The sequence below is a fragment of the Archocentrus centrarchus genome, chromosome 20, assembly GCF_007364275.1.
Source record: "Archocentrus centrarchus isolate MPI-CPG fArcCen1 chromosome 20, fArcCen1, whole genome shotgun sequence".
NCBI lineage: Eukaryota > Metazoa > Chordata > Actinopteri > Cichliformes > Cichlidae > Archocentrus > Archocentrus centrarchus.
In genome coordinates, this window is record NC_044365.1 from 24,329,071 (window position 1) to 24,349,737 (window position 20,667).

Consider the following 20,667-nt stretch of genomic DNA (forward strand, 5'->3'; position numbering starts at 1 on the left):
TTTGTATCTAACTGTGTAGTTATGGGACAGTAATAGTAGGGGAGAGTGGGAGTGTGCACAGGGATGCATTCCTCCATAAATATGTGACAGCCAGAAAGTAACTGCAAACAGCAGGACGCCCTGCTCCTTTTAAGACCTGGTGTTCATGGGCAAGTGCTTCATGTTGTCTTTCAACTGAGAGGGCCATCATTTACTCAACACTGGCAGATGTGAAAGAGAGAATTACATTCTTGAGCCACTGGAGTGAGAAGCAATTGACTTGCATATCCACTGTGACATTCTTAAAGGAGGAGGTCATTTTTTTTGGCCTTGTATGCTGTCAGTAAAGGAGCACAGTGTGTAATTGTTGGTTTGGAGGAGCTGCTTTAATTATATGTTTGGCTTAGCCAAACTGACCTGGTGGTTGCTTGGGATGATATATGTGTCATTGTCTGGGCTGAAGAATTTTTTACACATGAACACTAATGCTAGTTACATAACTAAGTTTGCACCAAAACTAGTTTAACGCACAGTAAATCAACTGTAAAACCATTTTTTAAAATAACTTTGCCCTCATTTTGTCATCATCAGTCAATATAGGTTTTTACATTATACTGTAAAGTTAAAACAGCCAGCTACATGGGCTCACTGTTTTGCCCACTTTCTGCAATCACAGAGGGAGGAATACTTCATTTGCACATTTATAATTTTCACACTTTGACTAAATGATTTCATCCCTGTCTATTGGCCTGCTAATTCTGACTTTTATGGTGAAGCATCTGGGCATGTGAGGGGGGCTGAAAGCAGACAGAACGTGGGTGGAAGAAGCCTCGTCTCCATATGTTAGACATTATACGTCAGCTGCTGCATGTTTGTTCATGCGCCCGGCCTTGCAGTTTCGGTTACATGGCCCACAAACTACGCTATTGATCCCATCACGTCTTCTGTTAAGGTACATCAACTTGTGCCTTCCTCTTGTGCATCGGGTCACTTACATCAGCAGCTGCAAGGAAACTACATCGGATGCAGGCCTTTCCCTCCCCCTCCTTTGAAAAAAACACACATGTATGAAGCCAGCAAACATATTTGCTGACAGGCAAACAATGTAGTGTTGCTTTTTAGAAGCTAAAGAGCTGGAGCCAGCATGAGGCTCTGGTGTCTCCTGTGAGGTTCCCGTTTGGAAACAACAGTGCCTGCAGGAGTGATGCTTGTCTTACTCTGTTTTGTGGATCAGATAACTCGATCACATATTAGCTCGCTGCCATAGTCTGAGAGCAGTTTGGATGTGGCTCAGAAATAGGTTATGACACATTTGGATGCATGCTAGTGTCTGGTGGGCCCCTCAACAGGGATGGAGAGCTAAACAAGAGACAGCCTGCAGACAAAGTCTGATAAAGAACAGACTCTGTGTGAGTGTGCGCATGTGTTTGTGTGTCACAGGCAGTTTGACACCTGTCTCAGTGTCCAGTTTTAAGTGAAGAGAGCGTGCTTCTTGTCAGTATCTTCTTTTGCAGTGCCTTCTCCTTTACACAGGCTGTGACCAATGCAATGGAAGCAGTAGAGCTTTTAGCCTGGGGGTGAGGGTCTAGTCACTCTCTGTCCTGGAATGCAGTTGACTTTCTAAATCCCCACCAGTCTATCCTGGGGCTGTGGGGCAGGGCCTATCTGAAGCCCCCTTTTCCAGGCGAGCCACGTCTGGAATCTCTAAGCAAGCAGTTGGCTGAGTCTCCCAGCCACACTTTTTCACGGGCGCTGAGCGTGTTGATCTCAAAGTGCAATGGAAGAAGAAATTGCAGAAGAAGACAAAGATTGCTCACTTGAGGAAGGTAATGAGCTTTGTGACATGAGACCCGCAAATGAATTCACATCCTTTAGAGGGTTTGAGTGTGTTTTGTCTGCTGAGTGTAATTTGGTTAGCAGTGGGGAAACTGTGTTTGGAAGTTAAAAATAGGATTGGAAGTACATGAGAAGTGCTGGTGCTCTGAACTTGAGCAGGGTGGGGGGTGCTGATGACGGGGCTCGAGCATGACGCACCGCCAGACGGTAATTATGAAAAAATGATGCCTGCTTTTTGTGCTTAGTTATGAAAGTAGCTTTATGCTTTGCAAATCTGCAGGTGAAAATGGATACAAAATCTAGATTAAAAGAAAGGTGGGAAAATGTAGTGGATGCTCTGTCGCTGCAACTATTAAACAAGTGCTTTTTTTTTAGACACAAGTTACTGCAACAGCTTAATCTGCGAAGCTAGTTTAGTCCAAACATGTCTGGGAGGAAAACGAGAAATTCCCTTTTCATCTGTGGCTCACAGCATGCTTTCAAGCTTTCAAAGAAAAAGAAAAGAAAAGCTGCGTTAAACAACCCACAAAACAGTGGCAAATCACTTGAAATTTCCTCCTTCAACTGTTGAAGAGCTGAACTCTGTAAGAGGTCCTTTATTTTCCGCCATTACCCCCTGAAAGGTACATATTATAGCTCCAGCTACCTGTCTACAAAACAAGGCAGCAGATCAGCTTGCTTTATTGCTTTCCCCCTCTTTTTTCACAGCCAAGCAGCCGCCTCCTTCTCTTCTCTTCTCTTCTCTTCTCTTCTCTGATCTTCTCTTCTCTTCTCTTCTCTTCTCTTCTCTTCTCTTCTCTTCTCTTCTCTTCTCTTCTCTTCTCTTCTCTTCTCTTCTCTTCTCTTCTCTTCTCTTCTCTTCTCTTCTTCTTTGTGTTTTGTGCAATGATTGATTTAAGACAACATAAGAATACAGATTTGTTTTTATTTCACCACTGTTCCGCACCACATAAAATATCTGTCTTCTGTTTTTTTGTTTTTTATTTATTTATTTATTTTACATGTGATAAAAGGGTGAAAAAATTTTTTTCCTGATGGCACATAAAAGTTTGAAAAATGCCTGAGGGCTGGTTGCTCTTCTTTAATGCTGCGAACACATGGAATAACTGGAAATGCCACACTTTATTTATTTATTTTTGTTCTCAAAAATCTCTTCTCGCTTAAACTCATTGCACCTGGCAGTTTCTGCTCAGTCTCCCGGTTTTACGAGGCAGGTGATGCATGAACAGATGCTCTGGAAATCGTTCTCCAAGTTTCTCCATTTGTGCCTCCTTCTATTATTGGATATGCTCGTATTTTGTAAAGGAAAGAAACCTGAACAGCTGTTTCAATTTAGCGTTTTCATCATCGGTGTTGTGTCTGTCACATTCAATTGAGGATTTATTGCAGAAATTTAAAACTGCATGAATATGTAATGAAGTGTGTGTCAGTGTTTGCACACCGGTGTAGCTTCTAGAGAAAATGTCAGTCACTCAAATATGCATAAAATGTATTTGTTTCCTTTACGTTCATACATGAAGTTTTTTATACCGAGAGAACTGCATTACTTATTTCCCTTTCGCAAAATCGCAGAAGGTTGATTTGCACTGACATGCCCTACTTTTGACTTATGGAAGAATGACATACATGCACACACACGCAGTTGATGTCGCAACGTGATCGCAGCACATTTGACCCCTTGTCTTTGTGTCCCCTCCTCAGAACAAACCAAAAGCAACCTGAAAGTAACCTCGCCAGAGGACGTTGAGCACATAAGCCGCAGACAGGCCTCGCCAGATGGGACGACCCCTTCAAGAGGGGACACCAAAGGCAGCCGCACCATCCCTCGAAGGCACACTTTAGGGGGAGCACGCAGCACCAGAGAGATTCTGGCTATGCAGCCATCAGATATGGATAAGAAGAGGGAGGCCTTCCTGGAGCATCTGAAGCAGAAATACCCCCATCATGCCTCAGCGATCATGGGTCACCAGGAAAGGCTGAGGGAGCAGGTCAGTAGGTTGTGGAAAGGTCAGGGTTTTGTAATGCTTTTCGATCAGGTTCACCTGGTTTAAATTAAAAATTTTTTTTTTTTTTTTTTTTGTGATTTAGTCTCCTGGGCTAAGGTAGACAGCCACAGACACAGGTTGCCCAAGTTCAAATCCAGGACAGTCTCGCCTTTAGGTAACAGTGTTAGGCATTGAGCTTCTATAGTTCCTTTTATCAGTGGATTAAATAAGTGTAAAACTGTATTAGCAGTTTCCACCAACAAACATTTTAGCATTCTCATCCAAAGATTTTCTCTGAACCTTATTTTGAGCAAAATTCATCTGTGCAGTAGGTGCTGTTGTTGATAGCGCATGGAGCCGTTAAAGAACAAGATATTTCCCTCAGGAACTAATTTAGTTATGATCAAAGCTGAACTAAAAGGAGATAATGATATTAATGTTGTTCGGGTCCACTTGACATGTAAAACTGCGGTCATCAGACTTTAAATGCAGATTGGATGTCGGCTGTATTTAATGCTGCAATTTAGTTCTGTTCATTCCAGCACAACTGTATTCAGCATGACAGTGCAAATTGCATTATACAGTACATAACCAGTTTCAGAAAATCAGGTAAAAATGTGTATAAAATGCTTTTATCCAGTCTTGAAATAAATATTTTTTCTTTTCCCTTGTAAACTGCGGTGCACAACAATTTCCTTCCTGTTTTTTTGCTGCAGGTTAAACGTGAAATGTATCCAATAAATCTGCCTGTCACATTTCCCTCCCACAGCTGCTGTGGAACAGTGTGGTGGTATTTTTTTATGAAGGAGTAAAAAAGAAAAACTACAAACCACAAACAGTTTGAATGGGCCACACACTCTTTAATTTTAAGATATGCACTTGTATGAAATATACATTTCCCAGTGTTATTTGGGAACTTTTAAAGGTTATAAACGCTCCTTGTGCTTCACCTGTCTGAAGTCAATAGGGAGGACAGCACAGAAGGAGTCTCTACGTGGATGTTTGGCTCACCTGATCAGGTTTGTTTGTTCAGGGTGAGAGGCGATGAAAGGGGGGTGTGGGGGTGGAAAGGGGGGGCAAGTTGGCTTTGTAGCCAAAATAACTGAGGTAATAGTGAGACTGGCATTAGGCCACAGGGGAGCTCCAGGAAATGGCACAAGGTATTGTGAAAGAAGGAAGAAGAATTTTGTGAGTGCTGTTTTCAGGCCAGCCCACATGCAAAGTAACCCCTTTTCATGCGGTGCAGTTTCAATCCACAGCCCCGATCATTAACTCTGTAGGTTTGCATATATAACCTAATATCACTCGTCAGGGATGATGGTATCAGATTTGCCCAAGCTGATCAACTGGTTTGTTTGCTTTTTTGAATGCAGTGGGCTTGTACTGTGTACATGCATTGTTTTTTTTTCCCTTTGACTCGAGCACGGATTCTCATCTCTGAGAAAAATTGTGACGAGGGAAAAAAGTGTATATTTGATGGTTTTATCCTGCGCACGGGTAGAAAAATGAGGATTTCTGTTGGGAAGTTTAGACAGTCGGACAGGTAAGTTCAGCTCCGGGCTGGGGTGGAGTCAGGGTTGCTATAGTGACTCGTGATGTCACCGCTGGAAGGGCTCAGTTTACGTGTAGGTGCCTGTCGGAGAGAGCTGGGATCCTGCCTGTGTGAGAGCTGTGTGTGTGAGTGCAGGAGCGCTCCTGTGCAGTGCAGGCTATGGATCGGAAGATTGTTTGGAAGCATGCCTCTCCGTACTTAAAGCCCTCGGAAGAATAAGAAGAAACTTTTTTTTTTTCTTACGTAAACGGGAATAAATTTATCACATCGGAAACGTCAGTCCAAGTCAGAAAACAAAAGGTAAGCTGCAAAATCTGCTGTTTTCTTTTTTAGACACGCAGTGCCTTTTCATATATTAGTTGCGTGCCAGTATATGTAGAAGTCTACTATACAGATGCGTGGATTGTTGCTCTTATGAGCCAAGTGAAACGCCCTGGAGTTTCTCTCCTGCACCAGACACTGCGCGCACCAGCGTGCTGTCAGGTGCTGCAAACTTAAGAAGCAAATGCAAAACTTGGCGCACGAGTTTTGGGGTTTTTTGTCTCCTTCCCCCCCCACTAATGGATACAAAACGACGCAAAGTATCTAACCGCAACTTCAGTGATATTTAATTGGATCGACGCCTTGAGGTGTAAATCATCCAAAATGTGCAATCACTTGCAACACTCCCATAATTTTGGCGAAATGGCAGTTATGTAGCTATAATTGTAAAGCAAATTATCTATTGTGAACGGACGTCTGGGTTTATACCTTAACAACGTGCTGCATCTTGCGTGATAGGGATGGTGGTGATGATTATATGACGGTATGGCTGTGATTGCTACGCTGGTTGCTGCTGTTGCTGGTGAATTAAGGAGAAGATTTATAGCAAATGCGTGAGACCTTGCGTGTCATCTTGTGTTTCTCGTGGCTGTGTGTTTACGTGTAGCCCTTCAAAAGATCCAGAATTGGCGCTCGCAGTTGAGAGTTGCTGTGTTTTCCCAAACTTAGTGGCTCATCCTTTATGCTGCAATTAATATTTTATGCGTTAATTTGAGTAGACTAAAGCTGTGGGCGCACTTCCCTGATTAGGCTGCCAGGACAGTTCTGTTGCTTCTTTATCTCAGTTTTGGAGAAGGCTTTTACTCGGAAAAAATCAAGGCCACTGCTTGCTGACTATGCTGTTACGCAGTAAGAAGCGACAAGAGCAACAATAAGTTTCTTTTGTGTCTGAACTTGTGTAAGAAAATATGTTACGGGTCATTCCAGAGTCACAGAGAGTTCAGTTTGCAACTGACTATCTTTATTGTATGTGACATGCAGTTACTCTAAAAATGTCGAGATGAGAGAGCTGTCGGTGCCTATTGTTAGTTTGCATGACATTACACTTTCAAACTGATTTTGGAAAGAAACAGCTTATATGTTACTCAGACATGTGGGATGGGATCTGAGTCCTGATGGCTCTTGAATACATTATGTTAAGGATGAAGATTCTGTCATAACGCAGGCATAGTTTGAGCACCATTGCCTGGCAAATAAATTCAGAGCTGATAAATGAGAAAAAGATGACTGAAGACCGCAGTTGGCATGATCCAATTCTGGATGTCAAGAATAATGCAATAACTCAGTGCTAAAAGAAGTGGCGGAAAATGAAAATAATGACAAGTTTATTGAAGTGTTTGTCATTCGTGTCCTGAGGGGTGTAATTATTCAGATTTGAGGGGGGGGGGGGCTGCCAGAAAATGTGTCATCTTGGCCACAACAACATTCTTGTGAGTTCTCTGACAGTGTGGGAAAAAGGTAGACCTGCTACTGTTCTCACGCAGATTTAAACATGCCGACCATGCAGGAAGAGCTAATTCGTTGGGAGTGCATGCTTCAGGAGGGGGAAGCAGGTTTGAGTTACAGAGGCGGAGATGCATCAAGGTCAAGCAGAGGTTAGGAAGATGATATTGTGTCAGCCTATAAAGTGATGACCCCAATCTTTTAGGAATAATCACAGAACTGCCCTCCCACATAGATACAGACTGCTTGACTTGTGCTCGATTCTCCTTTCGTCTTCTTCTTTTGTTGATCCTTAAATCTGCAACCAAAGCAAGTGTTTTAATTTCCTCTGTTTTTCATCGGGTCTGCAAAGACCTGGAATCCACCCAAGTGAGATGAGATAACATCCCATTGGCCTGACCGCCACCTATCCTCTCATCCCTCTCATTCTGCCCAGGGGCTTAGGCAAGCACAAACCGAGCTGCTTGACTGGTCACGAACACATGCACACACACACACTGAATTCCCTCCTTCCGCTTGTGTGCCAGTCTCTGTGTTTGATGAGCTGTGACTTGCCAGGCTCCGGGTTTCTCTCCAGAGTGGGGCGGCCATGTTAGGACAGCTGTCTGCAGCTGTGGGCACCACACGGACAGACAGGCAGACAGACAGAAAGGTCTGCACCCCCAAGCTGCAATAATCTGTTGGCCTATGACTTATGAGAGCACAGATTTCAAGATTGTTAAATTGGTACAATTTCTGACAGGAGGTGTTCATATTGCAGCTCTCCTGCAAAAGGAACAGTCAGAATGTGATCGGAACAGTTTGTTCTGTTTTATGAATTTAATCTAAGAAATTCAAACAGACAAGGTTTTTAGACAAGACTTTCTGAAGCCCCCAGATATACAGGGTGCTAAATGGAACCAGTGTCACTTTATGTTCCCTACAGTTACCAGAAACTGCATTGCATTTTTGGCGCACTTTTTTTTCACAAAATATTTCAGTTATGTGTATATTTACACTAATGTTGGGTGATGTGATACAATTTTCCAACCAGCCTCTGTCAGTCCAAAAACCTACAATCAAAATATTCAAACTGCCAAACTCAGGTAGCTGATATATTCATCCAGTTACTCAAACTTGAAACACCTTAAACATCATATATGTAAACATCAGCTATATGTAAATTCCTAAGATAAATACAAAAATCTGTTTTATTCTTCTGTCCTTTTCTTTTACCTTTTTATATACTGTACATATTTCCTCTTCACACCAGATAACTCATTTAGAATGAACATAAATATTAGCTATCATGGGTTAAGATTTCCATTCTGTTCTCTTTCAGTAATATTTTGTGTATAAACAGACAGTCTAACAGATACACATGCCTGATTTCCTTGTTTGGACATATTGCGTCATCATTAGAAGGAACAAAGTTTGCCAACAAGCACAAAGACTATTTAGAACGGATGTTATCAAAAATCACAAAATGCAACATGATGACGAGTCAGTAACCTTTATGTCAACATGTTTCTCCCTGTTTGAATGTTTGCTGCAAAGTTAAAGAGCAGTATGGGACATGATGATGATGATTTTTTTCTTTTTTTTCTATAAATAAATTTGAGTAAATTCTATGCAAAAAATACATAATGATGGCCCTGATTTTCTCTAAGAAAAGAGGGCAAAAAAAAAAAAGTCTTTCACTGGGAAAGCTAATTGGGCAAATAAATTGCACATAAAGACAGCGCTTTACAGAGGTAGCAGTTGGGCAGCATTTCAAAAGCAGATCTGCGAGATACATTTAGCTTAAAAAGATTACTGCATCAGTGTCTATAAGATGGCAGGCCTATATAGAGAAAATGCGCTGTAAACACTTCTGAGTTTTTTTTGAGGCATTGCAACATTTAGGCACATTCTTTTGTGTGGCCCTCCTGCACTCTTGCTTCCTGGAGCCAAGGTCAGCTAGATAAAACTGGCTTCAAAACATGCATCAACTCCCTGCAAGAGATGTGACCATGATCAGAGAAAAGGGGGGTAGCAGGGCTAGTCTTGGGGGAGTGTTGTTCCTGTTTTTAGCTTAAACTACACATACAAGAAAAGATCATTTGTCATTGTCCCTCCTGGCACAGCAGTTGTGCAATGGCTGGGACATCACCAAACGCACATTAAGGTATTGCATGCTGAAATATTTAAACCCAAAGATGTGTTTCTGCAAGGCACTGCCTGTGTTGCACCTTGCTTCTGAAACCACACAATGAGATAGTGTGTCCTGCAGGTCTGCGGCAGAACATCTGTTTTTAATTATCAAACCCTGGAAACGGCTCAGGATTGGCTTTTAATAGCATCTGCCACCTCTGCATGAAGTAACACTTTGAGAGCTACCTTCAGTAACACAAACAAGAACCGTAAGGTTAATGACGGACATGCGCTGACCTGCCAATTAACCGGGGTTATGTGGCGGGGGTTTGGGTTTTTTGGGACGCAGCACCCCGACCGAGAGGACAAGTGGTCTATGGAGTGGCGCCACGGCTGTGTCTAATCCCGAGTGTCGTTGGGGGGTTTGGGGGGGTTAAGCTGCTCTGATAGAGGGCCCTGATGGACCTGCCACTGATCACTGCTGATAATGAGTGAAGCCAGACAGAATTTTACACACTGTCTCAAATGCAATGCCAGTGTGTTAATCAGACCAGCTAATCAGGTCTGAGCTCTTTTCAGTCCTCTCTTCAGAGCCGCATTAGCGCTTTCTTAAGTTGCACATCAGCAGTTATCTTCAGTTACATTGTTGCTTCTCTGGCTTAGCAGACAGGTAGATGCTTTAAGGATCTGAAAAAGGTCAGATTGTCTAGGCAGATTCACAGGTAAGATGTATGGGGCATGTTTAACCTTACGCCCTTAGATTCCTTTGTTAACAATAAGGGGCATTTCTCAATACAGCAGCTGCAGCCTGAGGAGCCTTACTTGAGGATCATTGCTTACATTATTTCATTAACACGGCTGCCCTTTTGCAAACCTTAATAACTAAGCTACAGTGTACAAAAAAAAAGCAAATGGGTAATTACAAATGTGAATAAAGCTCAGTTTAATATACGATGAACCCCATATTAATTAGTTGTACTCAACAGCCTTAATGGATTCTCTAAGCATTTTCTAATCCACCTTTTGCTGTTAAGACAGCTTAAAGATGAGCACAATATCTCTGGGGGTCTTCTTTATAAGCATGCTTGACCAGTCAAATCTGTACATGCATATGAGCATTTCATCCTTTGTTGATCCTGGTGACCTTTTGTCCAAACTTAAAAACTTTTGCCTTTAAACTCACAATTCTGTTGCAGCTTTATTAAAATGGACTGTTATCCTATCAGTGCCACTATGTTCCAGAGATAACATGCAAGGCTGTTCTTATAGGGACTTTGTGTACAGGAAAAGGGACTGAATGCAATACTAGCCTTATCATGGTTATCACTGACTCCATTATTATTAACACTGTCCCTGCCAATGACAAAATATATAGCAATCAGTGTTTTTACATCATGCAATAGTGTTAAAAATCTAACTTTCTGCTCTTTCTTTATATTATTCATATAAGCGTTCTGGAGGGTAAGTTCAAAACAATACTGGGGTGGGGAAAGTGTTAAGATGAACAGCTGGCACAGGACCAGTTGTCCAGTCTTAATCCTTCAGTAACAGTAGCAATAATATGCAGTAAAACCACACACCAAGTTTGCATTGCAGCTTTTCCTTCAAACCCTGAAGTTAGAGGGATTTTTATTTCATAATAACTTAAATTTTAAGGTGGTCTTAGAATAAAAATGAGGGCTGGGAGGTGTAATAATGTGAATTTTATAAACCTTAAATTTATATCAACTTATTACACAGCTGCAGGTCAACACATCAGCATCAGCACTATCTAACTAACCCCCAGTCTACGACAGTGTGCATGATATGGAAGTTTTTTGGGTTTTTTGGTAATTATTTCTCCAGTAAATCGAGAAACTTTAAAACAAACAAAACTTTAGTGTGCACACTAGCGTCCCTCCTCTATTAGCAGATTATTATTTTCACCTCTTTCATGCTGTAGGAAAAAAGAGGAGGTAAAAGCTGCCCTTGTAGTGCCTGTTTTTTTTTTATTTTCAGAGGTTGCAAGCAGAGAAAGTGACAAGAAAATGTTCTAAAACTCTAAATTCAATCCTCTTTTCATCTTGTTTACTAGTTTTCATTTTAATTTGATGCTGTGCAAAGTAAAAGGTCAAGGAAAAATGTATTTGCCACATAAAACATTTTCATCAGAGAGACTCCTGGCCTCATTTCACGTTGGGTAACAACCTGAGTATAAATGCAAGATTCATTTACAGTGTTGCATGCAATGCAGCATTAGTTCAACCCAAAGTGTTTAAAATGCAATACTCACTTGGAGTAATCTTAATACAATATACTTCAAATTACAAGTAAGGGCATTTATTATCCAGTGAACTGCATTTTAAAACTGTCCCAACACTACAATATAAAATAAACATCATTGCTTTACATCATAAACTGTTAATGTTCTTATATATAGGCCAAGAGATTCCAGCAAGAGGGCTGTTTTCTCATGTTTTCGTTCTTTTCATTTTTTTGAGCCTTCTTTTTGCAAGTCTTTGCATGCAGCCCAACATCTGGACTCCACCTTGGGCCAAAGGTATGAACCTGACTTCAAAAGGCACACCGGGAGGATTTCACCGCTGACAGGACCAGTTCTGAGCATCTGGTTCAAAACTCATTTTGATCTCCTGCATTTTATTTCCATTTGGCCCTTCTCAGTGAAGATAGAGGCATAGAGGGTAGGTGCACAAAGGAGAGCATTGCAGCAACACTGGTCGAAGTCGGTATAGATGTAAATGTTCTCACAGGTTTTACTGTTGCTAAACAAGATGACAATAAAGATAGGGAACACCTGGAATGTAGAATAGTGTATAGCAGGCAAGTATAGGCAGATGATGGAATTAATAAAATAGCTGGTTTGACAGAAGTGGAGCATGTGCTACAGATGCAGTGCTTTACCTCAGCTTTGGCTCATGTTTATACAACCCTGCGCATAGCCATGCAACTCAGCCCAAGCTACGTTCTGTTTATCTGGCTGTTTAACACATTGCAGTTGGTCTTAACATGATAGGTAACAAAACAAGTCCGTCTTTAATTTCCATTGTTGTCTGTTGATTTCACTGTTGCGTAGTGACTGAGAAAACTCAAGCTGAAAAGTCAGCATTTTGTGTGAACAGGTTCTTTTTGGTCTCATTCGGAGGTCAGCAGTAAGTCACTGCAATTAGAAGTGGATAACAGGACGCTGTGTGCTACAACCATTGCTTGGGAGGGGAAAAAAAAGATCATGAAAAGCAATGTGGATCAGGCTTACTGAAAAGTTCAACTTATTACTGATTATCTGCCTGTTTCTGTGCACACAAACACAGACACACCAAAAAACTCTCCTCTGGGAGAACGGGTATAATAAATCTCAGGCTCAGTGGAGGAGCTGTGTGGTCTTTGGTGACTTGTTAATTAGGCATGAATAGCAAAGCCATTATCAGGCTCGCTTTCATGAAGGAGGCTTGACACTTGACAAAATACTGTGACTTAGGACCAGAAAAAATTGCCTGTTTATGGTAATCAAAAAAGGTGAGATGGAAGAAAATCAAATTATGCTGCCTTGTTTGTATTAGATTATACAGCGTGTATGTGTGACATCATAGAGGATACAGGATTAAAAGTGCCCTAAAGAGAAGAAAGCCCTCTTTGTTATGTTGACCACAGAGCTACACACACACACACATCCTCTTATGCCCAGATATACACACAGGGTAGCTTAAATTAGACCTGGAAAGTCCTTTATTTTCCCCCCAGAGAGAGGCGCTCTCTGTTGACAGCCCAGGACCTGGATGTGGTTTTTGCTCATGTGGGAATACTCTGTGCTTTTGTGTTATTCTGGGATGCTCCAAGTGTTGGGAACTACAAAACCGGTCTTGCTGTTGATAAACTCATATTGAAGAGCAAGTCTGGACAGATTGTGGCTCTCAGGCCCTGTCAGCAAATATTTTGCATGTATTTGTTTGGTAACAGAGACGAGTGGGTGGGAAAGGGAGATGGATATTTTTTTTTTTTTGTGCGTGTGTGCACACTGATAGATGTGTGCAAATCGTTTCATGCAAGGCTAGTACATGATCTGTCAGTTTAAGTCTGGACCTGCTTTGATCGAATGCAAGGCTGGAAGCGAAACAAAGCTTCTTCAATTTAGCAACACAAGTTGTTCTTGTAATTATCCCAACATTCATTCAAGTTTTGCCAAAAACATTTTTGAAAGGTAAACATACATATGTATTCATGGGTGCGTCCATGTGTTTATACTACTGGATAAGGGCCTGCAGAGGCCCTCGGGGTCCTTGAAGAAAGGTCTTATCTCCTTGAGACACAGTTGTCACCTTTCTGTTTTCAGTTACAGCCTCAGGCAGTGCGATGGAAGCTCAGATTTAGGAGGGAGATTTATGCTGAAGCTGCCATTTTAAGATAAATGTATTTCTTTCTTTTTTATCTTTGAATGGAAACTTCATGGCGTGCAACGCTGTTTTCAGGGATCAGTTCTTTTGTACTCATAGGCTGGTGGAATGGCCTGGAAGTAAGAAATACTGGGCATCATGACCTGTGCATATGTCCTTCACTCTCCATCACAGTCTTAGTCTAACACAAATGTAAAAAGCACAGAAAAGCAATGGCTTCCTTCCCCCTGCTGTCCGCCTGGTGAGGACTGTGCATGTTTGTATTGTGCTGCTGGATCGTTAGGGATGTGGGAGAGTGTGTGCATTGGATTGGGCGTGGGAGGGGGGGCATCCGCTGTGAGGTAGAACAGAAAGAGAAGGAAGCTGGACAGGGTGGTTGTACAGAGTGCTTCAAGAGCTGAAAAAACACTGGAGGAAGAGACCCTGTGTCCCTTAGATCAGAGTTTCCAGTCGCACATGGAAGTCACTTGTGGAAGAAGACTTTCATTTTTGGATCATGGTAAATGCTGTATTCATATATATATATTTTAAGTTTAATCTAGACCGTGCTTGTTGCTTGAACTTATTTTTTTTTTTAACTGTAACTGTGCTTATATTCTTACATGCAAACTAAATGAATGTGACATGAAAGAACCTCATGAAGTTAGTGTTCTCTGCTTTATGGCCGCCCATTGCTGATTACATCTGATGGTTGCACAGTGTTGCCTTTTTTAACCTTGCTTATTCAGTGGAGAGGGTGATGTCTGCTGGTGATAACCCTGACTCACTTGTATATGTGTGAGTGGATAAAATCAGTTGGAGAGTGTTGCTCAGTTGTTGTCCAGTGTGTCGCAAGTGGCATAAGAGATAATCAACCTGCCTACTTTACGCTCTTTTTTGTACTGTTGTGAGTATAAATTTCATTTGCAGTGCACTTGATTATATTTGACTTGTCAGTGTTAAATATTTTTGAATGAGATGGTAACAGTTGCTGTTTTGCATGTAAATTTCTGCATTTGTCTTTTTTAGTAAGTAGTGGGATCTGAACTGCCACCCTTTCTGCACACATCCCTCACCTTCATGGTCAGCTTACATACTATAAACATACATACTATAAACGAACATAGCAATTAACAAATATAACAATCTCTGAAAGGTCATCTGGGGATTTTGACGAGGGGATTAAGGGAGGAATGCATCAGAGGTGGGAGGGAGGGAGGGATGTGGTAGCAGTGAATAGGAATGGATGACTGGGGGATTTTAGTATAATGTCATTTAGACTAAGGTAGACAAAGGGTGATGGTCTGTCCACAGACATGTGGACTGAGTGCTGACCAGCTGATTGACAGGGGCTTTATGCTTCAGAGTTGTGTAGAACTGCAGCGGCATTAAGTTTTTGACTCACGTTGGCTAATTAACTGACAGTTTGGTCCTTACATTGTTGAACTCTTGTTTTGATTTAATGTTTTACTCTGGGACAGTTAAATACAAAAAAAAAACAGCATTTTACTCCACTTTGATTCCTGCCACATCAACTATCAACTTGGCGCTATAAGTGTGATATCAGAATGAGATAAGTTAAGCGAAGGGTTAACAGTATACCAAAGCCACCGTCATCTGTTTATGTGACAGCCATGCAGATCGGGCCAGGTAATTACCGTTGGCTCTATTTCCGCTCCCGAGAGCTGGAGTCAAATTAGCATCTTAAGTGGAAAGCTGTGCTCACAACACTGGAGTTTGTGTTTAAAGCTTCAACCTCAACTTTCATGTTTACATTCTTTCATACCGAGAAAGGCAGTATAGAATGAGTCAATGAAACCTGTTTCTCTGGTTTCCCATGTGCATTCTTTCTGTTTGTTTACATAACAGATGAGGTGTGAATAAATGCTATTGTAGTCAGACCCTGGTAGTAGATGTTGTTCTGAGTAAATACATACACAGGTGAGCCGTCTTGGGTGTTTTGGGATGACTTGTGAAACGCATCTTCGTAAAGATCTCCAGTGTTATGCAGTCCATAGGCGAAAATGATCACCATGACTACAGAGAAAGCAGACGACTGCCCCCGTTTTTAAGGTAAAAGCCAGGCTAAGCTGTTATAACACCATGTTGATTCTATAAGAAGGTCGGCTCCAATCAGTGGGCTTTGTGTAGACAGGCAGCAGGTGTGGTGCGTGACAATTTGGCCATATCTATACTTAAATCTCAGTGAGTGACACGGTGAGACCCTGATGGTGGCGGCCATTACTCTTAACAATTGTAATTTACTTTAATCGCCCCAGCTCAACTCCACATGTCAACCTGTCAGTCTAAGACGGGGGCAGCTCGTTGTAACATATTCTGCTCTGCTCTGTGAAATCATGTAACATTGTTCCTCCGGTGAAAGTAGCATTGCAATAATCAAGAGAGAGGACAGGTTACAGTGAAAAGCGCATATACTGTACATGCGCGATCATGAGGTGGAGGTTTAGTGCAGCGTGCAGTGTACGCTGACCTACAAAGTTTGAATGTTACATATATTTCGTTAATGCAGACATGAAGACCTACGCTTGCTTTCTCATGACAGCATACTGTTTGTCAGACCACTGTTGCATAAATGTTTGCAGGATGTCCTGGGTTCGGGTCAGATTTTCTGGAACAATGGCCTGACTCACTCATGCACGCACTGAGTCTCTCTTTGTATCCGTCTTTCTTTAGCTCTCAAACACACACACAGACACACACACACACACACAGAGAGGGACAGACAGAGGTTGACTGAAACACTGTTATCTTGCATCTTTTTTCTCTACAAGCATGGTTGTTTGCCTAATTATTGCTTGCCCACATTGTACAATTCTTGACATCCATTTAATATAATAAAGCTCCAGCAAGTCGTGTTCAAGACTAATTTTTTTCAGTCACCGCCTGAGGAAAAGGCTTTAAGCCACACAAAATCAGCATTTGGATGAGGCAAATTCCACCGAGTTATTTCTAGACCTGCTCTAACATACTCTAATCACGGTGACTATTTGACACTGGTTTAATAAAAAAACAGCCCGCTGACACTGGCTGCAGAACTGCGCAGACATCCTCCCATCGTTGAAGTCAACATTTTCTGATTTCTTTGACAGATTCAGGCTTAATTTTCTAGACACGTTCCTTCCCAAGGGGCTCTTTTCACGAGTTTATGACTTGTCATGTTCCTGTGTATAAGCTAATGTTGGTGTCTCAGTTTCACATTCATCATAGCTGTCAGAGCCAATGTGGTGTACAGAGGCAGCCGCTGCTGAAAAAGCAGAATCTCAGGCCGTTTGGTTTTGACTGAAGTGAGGGGAAATTGCAGCTGTGGAATGTACTATAGGTATGAGTGGGTAGAAGCAGGTTTTTACAGTGCTAATCAGCTGGTGGCCTGTGGCCTTCACATCTGGACCTTGAGGCTGGAAGGAGTAAGCGTAGACAGAAGGCATCCTTGGCTCAAATGCTTTATGACAATCATATATATATATATATATGGAGTCACTGTCAAATTGAGAATCTATGCACGTATGCAAGAGAGGGAGTGAGGGAGCGAGAGACGGAGAAGTTAATCTGAACTAAACTGTTAACCTTTTGAGGAGACATCTCATTTGTCAGATGTGGAGTGGTGTGGAGTGGTTTAACTTAATTACCCCACCTCTCCACAGGGAGGTAGAAGGTCTCATTTGCCATTTTCTCCATCGTTATGTTTGACTCTTTCCGCTTTAACAGTCTTTCTCTCCTGTGCTATAACTGTCACATTGTGCCCATTGTAATATTTTCTTGAAATTAAAAAAAAAAGTGAGTTTTAAATAAGGCAATCTTCCTTTTGAAGAAAAAAAATGAATTTATATGCAATAAGTATAATTTTTTCAGATTCTGCACTATCAGGGCATTTGCCATCCCAACATCATCCATTTAGTTTAGTGTAAAGAAGAACACAGCAATTAGAGTCATTTGGGATGTCTTATGAAAAATAAATGCAACTTAATCAGTGTCTTTGCTTTTGCATAGTCAAGGTAGTCTGCTGTCATTGCAAAGAAACGCAGCTGCTGTAACCTTAAAGAAACATGTTGCCACTGTTTAATAATCAGTGTGTAATACTTATGGAGCTCCATAAATTATCAGCAGATATTAGATAATTGCTTGTCTATCAGTATCAGCAGATAAATGGCTGATAAATGAAAATTTTTTTAAAAAGTAAAGAAGAAAGGGGAGAAACACCAATCAACCATATGAGTGTTAACATTGAATGGCTTGTTGACCAGAGGGCACTCTTGATACTCCCCTGCTGGCAGCATGCATGTTAGGAATGCCACAACGCAACAACCAGCAGAGCGTAAAAAAGTAAATAAATAACTACACAACATTTGTTAGGGAATTCTGTTTATGTTTTGTGTGTCTGAGAGGAAAAATCAGCAGGTATGTTGGAATAACAGATTTTTTAAAAAAAAAGAAAAAATCAGTACAAATTCTGTATTGGTATAGATCTTAAAAATCCTGTATTGATCAGGCTCTAAAAACTTCAAACATTTTGCTTTCATTTAAAGTAAAAAATATGGACACCTGCTATTATAATGTGTTCCTCTCCTCTTGATTTGCAGCATAATATTTACTGGTGCAACAAAAAAAAAAAAAGTAAATAAGGGATGGGAGAAAGTCATGCAAATATATCACATGACTTCATTTAGTGACTTTAAAGGGATTCCTCTGCCAGATTGGCACTTATCAAATGAATTAACTCTCAAGTCACAGGGGAAAATGGTAATAACAGTAGTAGGGAAATAAGAGGACTAATTAAATGAGCTTGCATGTTGTTAAAATAAAGATAATGACCATAAACCTACTGACACTACATTGGTAGTGATACTAAATCCCTGCTTGTGCCTCTTTAGAAATATGTTTTCTTCAGTTACACAGAGGCACAGTAATTTGCCAACTTTCAGGATAAATAAAGTGTGTCTTACCTTAATGTGCCACCCAGTAGGCACATTTGAACCCTTAAGCAGGCTGGTTCTTGCCCATGGGCCTAATGTTTGATATTGCACTGCACCACATAGCCTTATTGCCAAAGCTTATTGTGCTTTATTTAAATATATATATTATAATAGTACCAAAACTTAAATTTTCTTGCTTTAACTGTGGGTTTCGCTTGCTGGCACTTAAATGAATAGTTTGAGGATCTTCTAATTAAATGTGCAGCTGGAGCCAGGAGTTGCTTAGCTTAGCTTCGTTCGACTCATCTTAGCTTAGCATAAAGACTTGAATCAGGGAGAACACAGTCTGTATGGGTGTTAGTCTTCTTATCTAACTTTGACTGACTCAGAGCAAAGAACAAAATGATCCAGTCTTCCTCCACTCCCCTACATTTTAAATTCTGGCCAAAAAGTAAGTTAAAAAAAAAGAGTAATTTAAGTTTTTGTTTACTCACATCAGCCTCGTGGCCAAGCACATCTGAGACTATGCTATCAATTCGCACAGCAAACGCAGAAATGTGATCATTAAGGGAACTTTTGAACTTCTGAATGTGGGTTCCACTTTCTCCACTTCAGTATTTTTAGAAAACACTGGATTACACTGCCAGACCACTCTGACATAATTACTACCTACAGGTGATGGAAGAAGCCAAAATGATTCAAGACTCCCAGGGGTGACACGGTAGCATATGAGAAGCAGTGTGGGAGGGCCACCAACAGTGAATAAGATCATAAATCATTCAGTGGTCAGATTAAATTCCCAACACATGACTAGTTTCAGGTGACATGCCACCTGTGTGTGACCGTTTTTTTTTTTTTTAGTGACTGTCATCATGTATTAACAAAATAAGATTATATATTTATTCATTACTTTAAATCTCTGAGTGCTGCAGCCTAAGCGTATTTTAATGGAATTACTGAAGTTGAGTTGTGGCTCACCAATTTGCCTGGTCGCTGTGACAGTGCATCAGAGAAATGCTTGCAAACGGACTCAGCAAATATCATACGGGGGAAGTGAAGCTTGATGAATTAAAATACTCTTTTTTTTTTTTTTTTTTTAAGGATATGGCATTATAGTATAAATGGCCTCAATTAATGTAATTGCAGACATTTTTAAGAGGTGGGATTTGTAGGATTATCATGTCAGTGCTAATTTTAATGATCAATCTAACTTTTCGACTATGTTTAACTTTTGCATGTTGGCTGTCCATTCAGCCTCATTCCTTCTTTTCTGTCTGCTATGGACATAGATTTGTTTCCACGGTTCTTCTATTTTGTTGCTATCTCAGCCTCCCGCTGGCATTTCTAAGCCGTTCACTTTTTGTTTTCTCCTTCTCTCCTCTTTTCTCCCATCAGTCTTTACAGGCCATGCTCTTCTCCCTTCACTCTGAGCTTGACATTCAGAGGTATTTGATGAAAATCCAATTGCCCCACAGAGTTAGTCAGCCTTTTATCTTATCTGCATCATGCTGTTGTGTTGTCAGAGAGTGTGTATGTGTGGCCGTGTTCGCACACTTGCTAACATCTGCTATGTGACCATGTTCCTAAACCCATGTGCCCCCATGTCTCTCAGTGTCTGCCCTGTCTGTGCCTGTCAGCCAGTCTTGGCTGTCAGGCTAAACCAGTTCTGGCTATAAAAGCTCCTACAAATGTCAACTGCACTTAATTTAGTATGCTTAAATTCTTTATTTGCCCATACACATATGAGTGTGAGATAATGGCAGCATGTGAAGGCTGGCGTGTTCAAGATAACCCAAAGGACCTGGCCTTGTAGCCTTGTGTCTTCAGCTGCTATAGCTTTACAGCACCATTTTGGTGCCAGGGAAGAGGGGCAATTTCATAAAGAGCCCAGTGTTCAGTGTTCACAAGCCCATCAGTTTTCTCCCTGAGGTGGAGCTCACCTTACCTCTTTGTACAATAGCTCAGTGGGCTCAGGAGTCAGGTCACAGATCTTCTTTTTGTATCCCTGGCTCGAGGATGCCACGCCATGCAGATATGATTACAGAGAAGTTTTGATGACACAATTCCTGATCATTAATCAGTGGTTAGTAGGAATTTCTCCTTCTGGACCAAGGTTTTAGGCATCTGTTTGAACTCTTTCA

General features: G+C 41.2%; 1 protein-coding gene across 10 annotated transcripts in view; it reads left to right on the top strand.

The window, feature by feature from the left end:
- Window positions 1-20,667, top strand: part of kiaa1217 (KIAA1217 ortholog) — a 119,218-nt gene that overhangs the window by 70,282 nt on the left and 28,269 nt on the right. For 7 of the 10 annotated variants that reach the window (XM_030756174.1, XM_030756170.1, XM_030756172.1 and 4 more), the window contains exon 2: window positions 3,517-3,803. In XM_030756174.1, coding sequence (XP_030612034.1) covers window positions 3,517-3,803 — 287 coding nt within the window. Of the gene's footprint in view, window positions 1-1,727; window positions 1,806-3,516; window positions 3,804-5,453; window positions 5,653-14,007; window positions 14,116-20,667 lie in introns of those variants that run through there. The other 3 variants (XM_030756175.1, XM_030756177.1, XM_030756176.1) reach the window with 3 other exon arrangements.